Source organism: Gregarina niphandrodes, assembly GCF_000223845.1.
Source record: "Gregarina niphandrodes unplaced genomic scaffold scaffold00001, whole genome shotgun sequence".
In the NCBI taxonomy this organism is placed as follows: domain Eukaryota; phylum Apicomplexa; class Conoidasida; order Eugregarinorida; family Gregarinidae; genus Gregarina; species Gregarina niphandrodes.
This window is the reverse complement of record NW_011645773.1, coordinates 578,290-591,618: the sequence shown is the minus strand read 5'-3', so window position 1 is coordinate 591,618 and position 13,329 is coordinate 578,290. Positions and strand designations below refer to the sequence as shown.

Sequence of the window (13,329 nt, the reverse complement as noted above, 5' to 3'; positions counted from 1 at the left end):
AACCCATTTTCGACTAGCGAGACCCTCTCCGGCACCCAACAAAGTAATTATTTCCGCTATCACTTCCAGAGTCACCCGCAGATCTTCTTTCCAACCAATTACTACTCAGGCGACTGCCCGTGACACACACGCTTTTCGACCTCTACGACCACCCCTACTACTACAAGGATTACTACAGCGCTCACTACGACCTTGATCTCCCATACTACAGCCATGGTTACAAATACCAGGATGAGTATATCCTGCATCCTGATGTAACATCAACGAATCTCACTGTTGCGAACCCTGCATTTTTGCGGAACATTATGTCGGGATATACTACGGCATCAAGCAGTGCTCCATCCAATGGAGGTCCATCCAATGGAGGTCCACCCAGTGGGGGTCTACCCAGTGGGGGTCCGCTCAATGGAAGTTTGCCCAATGGAGTCCCATCGAGTGAAGTCCCATCCACTGGTCCTCGTAGTCCCAACCTTAGGCGAAAGGAGTCTCCGGATCGGCGCTGGTATTTCACTAATCCGCGTGGGCAGTGCTTCACCGTTCGTTCGCCACAACAGGCAGAACATTACAGGCCCCCGCCCTCGGATCTCTCTCGAAACCTGGTAGAGGGAGGTGTGATTTCGGGTGTCTCAAAAGCTGCTGCTGGCGACACTGTATTGTTGACCCACGACTACCTGACGTGGCTTCGGGCCGAGCAGTGGTACCGTAGGGCTTGGGTAGCCCGAGTAGGACAAGCCGTTTGGTATCACAGTGCTACCTACGCCTTCGGCTGGCCGGAGTACCAACCTTCGTCCAACACTCCGGCCCTGTTCGATTTACTTTCGCCAGTTCCCCTGAATGTGCTGGATAACCTCGACTCTCTCCACCTCATCGGTTGGCAAAGTGAGCTTGAACGCTGTATTCGTTGGCTGGAACTGGGAACCATTATCTCCGAGTTCATTCTCACCGGCACTTCTCAATACATACACTACTTTCACGGTTACACCGGAAAAGATGACAAGTGCGACTACGACGCCATTAAACGAACAATACCACTCGTGTACCCTCACGACCAACGGAGAACGAGAGAACGAGAAACAAAGGAACATGTGTCCCTGCAGTGCTTGTGTAAACCGGCAGACACTGTTAGAGCGGACACAGATCCAGCAAACACAATTCGAACAAATATCGATCGAACAAATATCGATCGAACAAATATCGATCGAACAAATATCGATCGAACACCCTGTCCTTGCCTGCGTCTGTTGGCTGAGCTGTTAGACGCATGTGTCCCTGAGACGACAAACGGTTTCCAAGTAAGTGGAGCTAGTGACCAGTACGGAACTGCTGGTCACCTGCGCCTGTTGACGGCTACCCTGAGTTTTGTGCTCAATATGCAGGGTGACTCCTCGGTTTCCTTTTTCGAGGTGGTTATTAGGGGCCTCGGAGGTCTAGTATCCGGTTGGTGGTTGACTGGGCACCCGGCGTTGAGCTACGTGGCTTGGGATCTTGGACATCGGCTTAGTTCCACCCTTGCTCGCTGTTTCATGGTCTCTGGGCCGTGTGTCCCACCGCGGGTTGCGCACCTCGGCTTTTGGGACACGGCCCTCGCCGATGGACCGCCTCTCGCCGAGAGCTTCTCCACCTCGGCCGCCGTTGCCATGTCCAACCAGCTGGAGTACCTGGCGCTGGCCGAAATGACGGGACGGTGCGAATACTTCGATCTCAGTCTTGCCAACATGCTAGGCTACCTTGACGTCACCGACTGGAACGGAACTCTACTCACCAAAACCCTCACCGTTAACAAAGACTACGTACTCAAGGGCCTCCTACACAACGCAGGGGCAGAAACGGATTCTGCCTATGAATATCTGATCAAACTTGCACTAGTACTCAACGGCAAACCAACCACTACCAACCAAGTCACTACCAACCAAGTCACTACCAACCAAGTCACTACTACAAATCAAATATTCCCTGAGCTTCTTTCCAACAAAATGTACTACTATATACCCGGCATCGGCAACATTTCCGGTGTTGGTAACATTTCCGGGACCGGTAACATTCCTGGCATCGACCAATCCTCGGTCAGATCCACAATCGAAGAAATCCTCCAGTTCATTTTGCCTGTACCGAATCACCGGAGCATGCCCGTGCCCAAACTGCCTTTCCATGAATACTATTCCGACCTCACCTTTCTGGACCTGGATACTCTCTGGACCATTCACCAAACACCCGGTAAATCAGTGTCACCGAGCTTTTTCCAAAGCCGAGCTGCACCGACGCAAGCTGCATCTACAAAGACTGCATCTAGTAAAGCTGCTACGACGAAAGCTGCTACCACAGAAACTGCACCAACCAAAACTGTATCCGGGAAAGCCGCTGTACCAGATCACCAGCACCTGGGTTGCTTCATCGGCGGCCTACTTCGACGAGCTCGCCACCTCCCGTTCCTCACCAACCAACTTCGAGACAAACTCACGACCGTCGCCGACAAGGTAACAGACGCCTGTGCAATTGCGCCATTCCTCACCCGTACAGGCATTGCCGGGGAGGACCTCCTGGCCCCCTCCCGAGGAATGCTGAGACCCGAAATCATTGAGTCTATTTACTACGCGGCTGTGGAACCAAACGTCGCTACAGAACCAGACGTCGCTACAGAACCAGACGTCGCTACAGAAGGCCGACACCGGTGGAGTGGTGGCCCTGGCTCAAGTGGTCGTGGCTCAAATGGTCATCGCTCGAGTGATCAACGCCAGGTCCTGGAGAGAGTAGGTCGTGAAAATCAAATCTGGGCACACCTTGACGCCATACTGAGCAACGGACAAGTCATGAACGGCTTGTGCAGTGTGGACGATGCGGATAAGTTCCCACCAAAAATATCGCAGTGTCGCCAGGAAACGTGGATACTGGCCGAGACTCTGAAATACTCGCTCCTGGCATTTGGAGAACACTTTGCACGACCGCGATTTGAACAGTGCCCAATGCGCGCTGCCCGGAGGGCCACCAAGTACGTACAAGACCATACTACGTCTCAACCGCCACGCCAGCAGAAGACACTGGCGCCACCGGTCTGCTCTTTGGACGACGAGCCATCCGAGTTCATCGCGTTCTTCAATGCCATCAAGCCTTCGCTGCGCGACTTCACACTGCCCACTGGAAAAAAAGTCGAACCACGAGCAGCGATCGTTGCACAGCTGGACGACAGCATATTCGCCGAGTCATTCCAGGAACTCATCGACCGAATGGACAGGTCGGTCTCCGACTTCGAGCTCACCACTGAGGCCCACCCCATATGGAGGAGCGAGGGCCTCTGCGCGCGCCCAAGTCCCCGTCCAAGCGAAGCAGGCGAAAAGCGGGTTACCAAGGGGCGCGGTTGGCTTTGACTTGGAATATAAAGACCTTTGTCCGGTAGAAGCAGTATAGTATGTGGCAGAGGTGGTGCAGGAAGTCTATGGAGACTGGATCGTCACTTGGACTGGCGGTTTGAGAGCCTGAGAAACCTCCAGGTTGACGGTTCGTTTGTGTGAGAGGGATCTGGAGCGCTATTTCGGCGACATCCATCTCCAACGGCGCAACAAGGACTGGGGGCACCCGGATGTCGGGGTTGGCAGTTTCGGGGTCTCGCGCCATGCCGACAGTTGTCAGGTGCACCTGTTTACCGGCGTTGGAGCCAGAGAGTCCGGTGCAGATCACGAGGCCGTTGACTTCAGTCACTGCAGTACTCTGGCGGAAGTACGCTACCGGTCGAGAGACCAGCAAGTCAGGAGGGTGGCAGGCCTGATAGAACTTAATCGGATATGCCAGCCGTCGGCTGTAACGTGATGGATACGAGCTCAGCACTCGTCGGATCGCGGATGCCACCCGACTACCCTCCGCCACACTACTCTCTTCGTTCGGGGGTGAAGGCAGCGCTGCATTGTTCTGGGACAGGGTCCCAGCAACGTTGGTCTGAAGCAGAGGCGGCAGGTCAAACACGGAAAGCCCACCCTCCGACCCGCCGTCGCCCGAACGCCCGTGATTCAGGATGGACGCCACACTCATTGTTTCGTTCACTTGGAAGTTTAGGCTAGCCATGCGGATGCCACAATCTTCATCAATGAGTTCCCAGTTGAATTTGCCTTCAACATGATTCCAGATATAGTGTCCGAATTTGGAATTTATGAAGTGGCATACAAATGGTACCCTGCCAAATATCGGTGAACAATACTCCATCAGCAGCTGACCAACTGGCGCAGCTAAAATGTACTGAGTCTCAAATGATGTCACGGCCGTCTCCAGGGCCAGGATGCTGTCAATGACCTTCTTGTGCTGGAAGGCTGGAGCCTCCACCAGATAAACAACGTTCTTAATCAGTTCTCGCACTCCAGCCAACGACTGGTACAAAAATATCTTAAAACAAAACCACTCCTTGAGCAAGGCTTTTGTTGCATCTTCGTCAATCGCACTGCTCACGAAGTTCGTCACAGCAAATTCAATAAACCCGTTAGATCGCTCTGCGGACCCACTCGTCGCAATCCACTGGAGTTCAACCGGCATCAACATATACGATTCCTTGTAGTTGCCTATCCGCAAGTCCAACAAACCGGTCCATTGGTATTCTTTCAAACCGCTCCCTTCGGCTTTTAATGCCAAGTCAAAGGCATTGTTCGTGCTAACTCTATTCCTCTTGGTCTGCTCATTCTTAACTTCGCTTTGCCTGACTCTCTTGCTCATTTAGGCGAGAATTGATCCAGCGCACACGCGTGCTGCGTCATGATTTTGGTCAACCATCTTCGCTTTTGAATCTTCTTCGATTCTGTTCATCAAGGATATACGCCAACATGTCATCCGCCGTACCTGAAGAGGCAGTGTTCAGTGGAAACAGTGTTGAACGGTGGGGTGTTATTATTACGTTTTTTTGGCATAAGGCGCGCAATAGCGAATCTCTCTCTTTTAGATTTATGCTCCGATCGTTTTCTTCTAGGCACTATGCTCTTCACCCGGAACGACAACGCCTTGGCAACCGCAGAACTAAAGAACACCTGATGAACTTTCGGGACGTCCTCTTACGCCATTATTTGATAGCTGATTCGATTGAGGATTCCTGATAAATTAGAGGCTTCGACGTTTACAAGGATGGAGGGGCTTAAGGCAACCTGGCAGTCTTTGATGTTGATGATTCCCTGGTAGGTGAGCAGCATTTTGATTGCGTGTATTTTGATCTGTTCAGCCAGAACCGTTTGATTTCGGTCGCCATTCGTTCTCTTTTCGGAGGATTCAACCTCCATCGGCGAAATATGGGGCGAGACGTAGTCTGCAGTGGGTGACTGGCTTGCCGGGTTGTTAGAGCCATCCGCTAATTGAGTGGTTTGAAGCAGCTGTTGCTCGACGGCTTTCAAACTCTCCAGCAAATCGCCACTGGGAGCGCTTTCTTCCTCGCCCAAGGGCGCGACAAAATAGTTGTGGATCTCAATAACGAGCTTCTGGCTCATTCTCAGCTCTACGGGTGCGATCCGGATGTCCATATAGTCGTAATGACAGTAGTGTTCGCTGCGACCTTCGCACAACTCGGCCTCAATGTGGGGGAATACTGGCCTCTTGTAGAGAGGGCGATCGTAGCTGCTGCACCCTCTTGCCATGGTCTTGAATGGTTTGTTGCTGTCCATGACATGTCTGCCTTCCATGAGATGGTGCCTGCCGCCTCCTTCTCCGGAGAATCGATTCTCCCCCGCGCGGTTATGGCCCATGAGAGTGGAGATGAGCCGCTTTCGCCTGCCTACGGACTTGGTCCTGCGCGGAATCAGTTTGGTTGCGTGGACTGAAGAGAAGACGAGGATCGGGTCGTCATCGTTTAGAGGTGCGAGAAGTGGACTCATATTGCCGTCATCGGAAACTAGGGGACTGCTGGTCATGAGCATAAGGTCTTGCAAGGCGATCAAGGTCCGCACGCGTTTAACGGGTCGTCCGTAGCTGTCGAAGCGGTCGGCGCAGCCCAGTTGCTGCCCCGCGGCTTGTTGACTAGCCTGCGCGTCCACCACCTGCACGTCTGCTTTTTCATGCGGGTTTTGGCTGTCGGTGCTGTCGGGCGCATGGCCGCTGGCTGCATCCCGTGGAGGGCAGCAGGTAGGCTCTTGGCCGCAGTTGAGGTGGCTGACGAGGACCCGAAGCAGCTGCAGATCGTCGCTCATAAAGGCGATGCTACCCTGGGCCAGGGTCACGCTCCAGGCCATGGGTGGACGGCTGTCGGTTGGGCCGTGCAATACGGGTTCGAGGAAGTCGCCTGACCGTTGGTCTGCGACCACCGAGCGTTGGTCTGCGGCCACTGAGCGTTGGTCGACTGAGCGTTGATCGACTGAGCGTTGGTCGAGCGAGCGGAAGTCGAGTCGTGGGTCACGATTGGAGCCGCGGAACATGGCGCGGGACACATCGTCCATGGAGCCTACGGAGAAGGCACGGGCGTGGGGCTCGTGGACGGTGATGTGTTCGACGTCCTGGGTCAGTTTGCGGGGGATGGCGGCGGCTCTGAGATTCCGGGTGGTAAAGGCGAGAGGTTCGGCGCCGAGTCGCGGGTCGTCCCGAGTGCGGGAGGATCCATCGAGTGCGGCCCGGAGGAGTCGACCGGGGTCGGCAGGAGGGTCTTGCGGTCGACGCCATGTGGCCTCGCTCAGGGTACCACTGGTGTCTGTGCGTAGCAATTTAGGTGCGTCCGGCCGCGGCGGTCGGTGTGCGAAGGCGGCGAATTGTGCGAACATGTCACCGAGGTAACGAGAGAGCGTCAACAACCGGGACGTCTGACGCCGATTCAGATTAGCCAGCAACTTCTCCACAGCCGCTGTCGTGTGCGTTATCGTGCGCTCCACGACCAGGTCCATTCGCGCCAACTCCTCAGCCTCCTTGGCCGAGCCGCGCAATACTAACTCCGGAACACTTACTGCCCATGCCCCGGCGCGACGACTAGCGTACACCGACGGAGTCTCCAATACCAACCCACCTGTCGTGTTCTGGAACGGCGAAGTCCGGTGCCACGGCTTCGCAATCACATGGTCCCGCTCCAAGGTCACGAAGAACACCATGTCCCCCAGCACTTCTCTTGGGATGGCACCGTTCCAAACCGGGTAGGTGTTGGGATAGTGATTACTTGGATTAGTGTCGCGATTACATGGGTTGGGGTCGCGACTAAACGGCTCTCTGCTGCAAGGTCGTCGCCAGTCAGGATCAAGGTTGATCTGGGTGATATTCAGCAAATGGAGGTGCTCGCCTGCCAGTTCCGAAGTAGGCCGGAATGCCCAGCGCCGTAGTGCCGACGGCGTGGGTTTGCCTTTGGTCGTCAAGAACGCCGTCTCTTGCACGTGGACAGCCACATTCCGCAGTGACATTACGACGGACAGGGCTGGTCGGGAGTCCGTCGTGTCCGCAAGCCCACTGGTCGGACAGCCGTAGGCCGCATCCCACCCGTGGCTGGCGCCGTGGCTGGCGCAGTTTCCCCTGTGCACGAAGCCGGTGGCCTCCGTTGGTAGGCACGTGTCGTAGTGCAGTCCAGTGTGCGCCCGCGCTGCTCCGTTCAGCGGCAGGTAGTTGCGGAGGAAGTGGGTGAAGGCGAGCACGTTACTACGGACGCAAGAGACGACAAGGGCAGGTGTGATGTGCATGGTAGCCGAACCGAGTGATAGGCGGCACTGGCCGCGTGGCTCGCGGGTGCAGAGGACGTCAACCACATTGGCGTGGAAGCAAGCGAGATGACTACATGCGGGATCGCTCACTTGCTGTAACACGCGAACGGAGCCGGCACTAGCCACACCCGGTTCGTAACGCAACAGCTTAGCGCTGATGTTGGTGTAAGGTCCGAGGCGCACAATCAACTGTTCTATGTTGCACTCGAATCTGCACCCGTCTGCCGGTCGCTGCTGTCCGGCCGGCCGCCGCGATTTTTCTTGCGGTCGCTGCGATCCCTCTTCCGGTCGCTCTTCTTCTTGGGGCACCTCAAGCGTGGGCCGGAGCTGGCTTCTGGAGTGTGAGTTAAGAATCGTGGGCGAGCAGAGGCTGACGGGTGTGTCGGCATTAGGCCCGCCTGAACGTGAGTCTCGGGGCGACGACAGGCTGAGAGAGTCGACGGCTCGCTCGGTCAACCAAGTGGATCGTTCCGAGCCGGAGGCGGCCCTCCGGGGGGCCACTCGGGAACGGCTTTTGCCGGACCAGAGATCCAGCTCGGGCCCGCTGGGGGATGTGGGTACGTTCCGTTTGGGTGGCAGTCCCTCTGGTACGTCGAGACGGCTGTGCAGCGGACCCTCACACTCGTCCTGGGCGCTGGTCATGTCGCTGGTGTGAAGCGCGAGCACCACTTGTTCAGCCAACGCAGCGTAATCCATACCCTGACCGGTAGTTGGTAGGTCGTGGTCTGGGGCCAGGTGGTCTTGACCAGGAGGTTCTTGGGCTGGCTGGTCTTGAGCCGGCGGGTTTTGAGCTGTTTGAGCTGCCTGTTTCCGGACCTGGTAGCCTTTCAGAATGGATGAAATTCGGTTCTGGATTTGCAGTAGGATGATAAGGGTGGACGGCAAGGGCTGTACTTCCAGCACGCGGCCTGTCACGGTCAGTTGTCGGTCCAGGAAGGAGAGGGAAAATGGTGGCCTGAGTTTAATCACTGACGTGCCGTACACCTTGAGACACAATAAGGCCTGAATGTTCAAGCAAAGAGAGGCGGTTGACTCGCCCGGGGGGCCGCCCGGCTTCGTCTTCTTTCGGGACTCTGCACACGCTTCGACCGCAGCGGCCGCAGAGACCGTGAGTGCTCCGTCGTAGAGGCTTACTTCAGAGTCTAAGAGCTGCAGCACCCACCTAGCCGGAGCACTCACAGGCGCTGTTCCAGCACGGCCGGGCACAGTCGGGGTGGACGTCGTGGTGCTGGACGTGGTCGTCCAAGCTGCGGCCGTCCCTGTAGTGGCCGTCGCTGTAGTGGCCGTCGTTGCGGTGGCCGTCGTTGCGGTGGCCGTCGCTGTAGTGGCCGTCGTTGTGGTGGCCGTCGCGGTAGTGGCCGTCGTTGTGGTGGCCGTCGCTGAAGTGGCCGTCGCTGTAGTGGCCGTCGTTGGCTTGGGGGCCGCTGGCAGTAGAGAGATGGGTTTGACGTTGCATTTGGAGCAAGCGGTAAAGAAGGCTGTGACCAGTCTAACCTGGTCGTAGCTGACCAGGTTCGCCTCCGGGAGTGCAAGGCGATTGCCTTGCAGGTTGAGCTCGTTGCTCCATCGTTCTTGTAACCAATCGGTGCCGGGTTCCGTCGAGGGGACGTCTTGACCGTCGCCCCTGGAACTGTCGGACTCGTGGCCAGAGTGGACCGGTCGCTTCGTGAACTGTTTGAAGCACTTGTATTGAATGCTGGCGACGCAAAACTCGTTGAACGGCTTCGCTCCTTGCAGCTTGAACTCTTTGGCGGTGACTGCCACCGAGTTGTAGCGCGGTTTGCAGACCCACACGTCTTGGTTGAACTGCGTACTGAGGTCCTTTGCGACAATGTTGAAACACTGTGGCTGCCAGGAGGTGATGAAATGTTGTCTACTGCCACGGGCTACGTCGTCGGACGGCTGTTTTTCGTCCTCGCGGCGGATGTCTCCAAGACTGTTCAGCAGCTCCTTCAACATGAGCACAAGCTCCTTGACCACCACCGGGTTGCGACACATGTCCGGTCCTAGAAGCTCCGCGGTGATCTCGTCCAAGCTCTTGACTGTTGCAGCGGTCACGGGAGCTCTCTGTCGTGTGTTAGCTCTCTCGGCAGACAACTCCCTCGGGCTCCCTCCCTCACAAATTCCTCCCTCACAAAATCCTCCCTTGTAGACCCTTCTCTCACAAATTCCTTCCTCGGAGATGCACCGCACCATAGACAAGTCGAACGGCACAGACCTTGACCGTCTTAGCCTAGAACACTGCGAAAAGTACTGCAGACTTGACCAATCTGTATCGGACCACTTGTTGTCTGACAACGTAGTGCCTGACAGCTGATTATCCAACCACTGGCTGCCTCCAGATATCTGATTGTCTAGCCATTGGTTGTCCGCAGACTGGCGAGGTTCGGCACCTGGCAGCGGGTTACCGTCCGGCCTGAGTAGGTCATTCACCGTCGACCGCTGCCCGGCTCGCTCCACGACTCGCTCCAAGACTCGCCGTTGCGCATGTCTTATTTCGCACTCGGTATTGAGCCAAGGAGTGCGATCTGTGGCTGCGACATCCACTGATGTCCGTGGCGAAGGCGCTCGCGGGGAATGTACTCTCGGAGAATGCACCCTCGGCGAGTGTGCTCTGGGAGAGTGGGCGGTCCCTTCGCGAGTCTTAACCCCGCGGTTCGAGGCGGGCTGCGCTCGCGGGGGGTTGTTCCTTCGGCTGTGAACTTGGATCTTGAACGCATCGCAAGTATAAGTTGACTGAGCCAGAGGAAAGAATGCGGGTCGAGTTCGTTTGGATACTGCGGCAAAGCAGTCTACGACTGCGGGAGGCGGGACGGAGAAGATGTTGGAGAAAGTGAGGAGTTTGGAGAGAGACTCCTCCATGTAGGCGCCGAAGTTGTCCAGAGGTTCTTCGACGTAGATGTTGAGGAACTGCAAGGCCACTGACATTCTCTTGATCTCGACATCGCAGGGAAACTCCGAATAGTAAAGCTCATTCACCGCCTGGGGGTTCACGACTCGGCCGTCCAGAATACTCGCGCGACCCCCGAGACCAGCCGGGACGGACTTGGCGGTGCCGTACCAAAATTCGCCTCGGCCAAGCAACAAGAAAAGGCGGTGGTACTCACAGGCACGTGCTGTGTCCGCTCTCACGTACGTATGGTTCGTGCGCTTGTCCTTGATGAAATGAACCCCTTCGAAACGCCAGTGCCGGGGCACCAGAAAAGACCTTGAACGGCCGTCGCATACTCTGGCACCAGCCAAACCCAGACGGGACGGTTTGTGGTCTGAAGGCTCCAAGCTTGAAACTTCAAGGTCAGAAGGTTCATTGCTCACTGGAGGCTTTGTATTGCTGGTCGAGTCGCCAGCCAGATCCACCCGCACTTTGTTCACAATTAATGCTATGTTCTGATCCAGCCCGCCCCTCTGACGGAAATGGTTGAATGCCGGACAATGCTCCTTGTACAGAAGGTTTATGTACAATATTATCGTGCCACTCCAACAAAGGTTAGCAAGCCAGGTCAGAGTGCCGATGTCCCCTGATATGTAGCAGTAGTCCAACGCCACCTCCGAGCGGGAGTAGTCGTACGGAGTATAGTAGGTAATCCCTGTAGCCATCACGCCATACTGGCTAAAGGCGTCCCAGGGGTCCCTTCCATCCGCCCCAGCTCCGTGGTCCGTCCCATGGCCATCCGGTGTCGTGAAGAGACCGGTCTTCCCCTCGGGTCTCCCGTCCGGTTTCCTATCCGTTATCCCATCCGGTATTCCATCCGGTATTCCATCCCGCGTTCCATCCGGTATTCCATCCGGTATTCTTTCCACTTTACTTACCCTCACACACACCCCACCGATTACAGGACTTAGATGTACGGTGACATCAGTTACTACAAGACTGAGGAGTGGCTCGGTGCCCGTCGGTTCCGGTACCGTTTCCGGTACCAGATGATGTGAGGTGGCATCGGATGCTAGGGTTGCAAGCCGAACGGTAATTTGGTCTACCCGGATGTCGACCAAACTGTTGTTGAGAAGTCTGGACACGCTCCAGGTTGATCGGAGACACGATATGGTTTTTATTAGGTCTGACGTCCGCTGATTGGTGAGCCAAGGACACCGTTTGCCCAGTTCAATTTGCTCCCGATTCTTCGCCATGAGCTTCGCAGACTCAACATACGTCGCTTCCCGCTCCGGAAGAGGCTTTTTGTTTACTCGATAGCAACGATACAAATGATTGGCGTATAACCACCAGAGGTACGCATCAATGCCACAGCCCAAGTAAGACGCAACAACCTCCACTGTGCCACGCACCTTCATGGTCACGCACTGACGATTCCGACCAAGTCCTGATAAAGCTTTATCCAGTCGTATTGAAGGCGGCGAATCGTGGCTTCCGGGACGACTACCTTCGGGAGACCGAACTTCCGTGTTGTCGGCACATACTGGGCGTCCGTCTGCGGCTACTGGATGAAGATCGTCAGTCAGGCGACCTTCAGTTCCCGTAAATCTCAGGTGCCAGCAGTCATAGATCAGCTCAGTGTGGGCCACGCCGTTATGACGGAGCATCGGATACCATTCATCATGTAATTGTGCGCGAACATGATGAACAAATTTCGGTATATAAGTGGGATAGAATTGGTGGGGTATGGTGCGGCGCTCAGTGTTTCCGGCTTCTCCCACCACTGCATCTTCAGTAGTTGTATCCGTGGCACACGGATCATTCCAGAATAGTTTATTGACTTTTACCAGGACGATGGTGTCCACTAAATCTAGGCCCCACTTGTACTGCAACAAAGGTACTTTCACAGGGTCCCAGCTACGGCAAGATGCGCAGCTGACTTTGTGACTAACATCTAGAGTTCCCGCCTGCACTTTTGTCGTTATCTTCACAGCACTCGGAAGAGTGGGCTCCGCCACTTCCAGCTCAATCGGTTTAGCAACTGACAAGCTCCATTTACTCCACAACAACGCGTTGTAAGGTAGTTGGGATTCCCGCTTCGGCCTCTCGTGGCAGAAGCGCAGGTATGTGAGCATCGTAGTCCCGAGATCTGTGCCAGTAAATTGTCCTGAGATCTGCTCTATAGCCACCCGGCAATCATCACCGGTCAGGCGCTCATTCCTACCTTTTGAATCTGCTTGTTTGCTGCGGGTACTCCTCCTGTGATGCTCGCTCTTGCCGCACTGGCTGCACTTGCATTGGAGAGAAATCTGTTTTACGGTTAGGGTGCTCTCATTCACCAACACGTTTAAATCCTTGGAATCGACCAGCAGTTGACTGACACCAGAGACAAGTATGTGAAGGTTAGAACCGCGGCAGGACGCTCTCCAGGGCCGGGTCACATTCTCCACCTCGGTATAGGTGTTACCTGTTACCGGCAAGATATCGGGATCAGGTTCATACTCCAAGTCTATACCGTAATTTCCAGCTACGACCTCAACGGCTAGATGACGCAACGCCAGCAACGCCACTGACTTCCCCATTGGCTTCAGCGCAGCCAACCACTTCCAACGCCGGGAGACAGTGCCCTCTTTCTCTGTTTCATCCTGACCTCGAGAAAACCCTATTACCTGAGATCCGCCCACCGACTGGGATCCGCCCACCAGCTGGGATCCCCCTAGTGACCGGGATCCGCCCACCAGCTGGGATCCGCCCACCGACTGGGATCCGCCCATCGACTGGGATCCGCCACCGACTGGGATCCGCCTAGTGACTGAGATACACCTACGG

The 13,329-nt window shown here is 55.7% G+C and overlaps 3 protein-coding genes across 3 annotated transcripts; 1 reads left to right on the top strand and 2 right to left on the bottom strand.

Annotated features, from left to right (window-relative positions):
* Positions 1 to 1,673: 1,673 nt before the first annotated feature.
* On the top strand, positions 1,674 to 2,751 carry GNI_008040 (glycoside hydrolase family 47 protein; the record flags this gene model as incomplete). Its single annotated transcript, XM_011130397.1, has 2 exons — positions 1,674 to 2,474; positions 2,620 to 2,751. The coding sequence occupies 2 exons, from the start codon at positions 1,674 to 1,676 to the stop codon at positions 2,749 to 2,751; spliced, it is 933 nt and encodes a 310-aa protein (XP_011128699.1).
* A 585-nt stretch (positions 2,752 to 3,336) lies between these two features.
* Positions 3,337 to 4,692, bottom strand: GNI_008030 (hypothetical protein; the record flags this gene model as incomplete). Its single annotated transcript, XM_011130396.1, has 1 exon — positions 3,337 to 4,692. One exon carries the CDS (start codon positions 4,690 to 4,692, stop codon positions 3,337 to 3,339), a length of 1,356 nt encoding a protein of 451 aa, XP_011128698.1.
* Positions 4,693 to 5,024: 332 nt separating this feature from the next.
* GNI_008020 (hypothetical protein) lies at positions 5,025 to 13,082 on the bottom strand (the record flags this gene model as incomplete). Its single annotated transcript, XM_011130395.1, has 1 exon — positions 5,025 to 13,082. The coding sequence occupies one exon, from the start codon at positions 13,080 to 13,082 to the stop codon at positions 5,025 to 5,027; it is 8,058 nt and encodes a 2,685-aa protein (XP_011128697.1).
* Between the last annotated feature and the right edge of the window lie 247 nt (positions 13,083 to 13,329).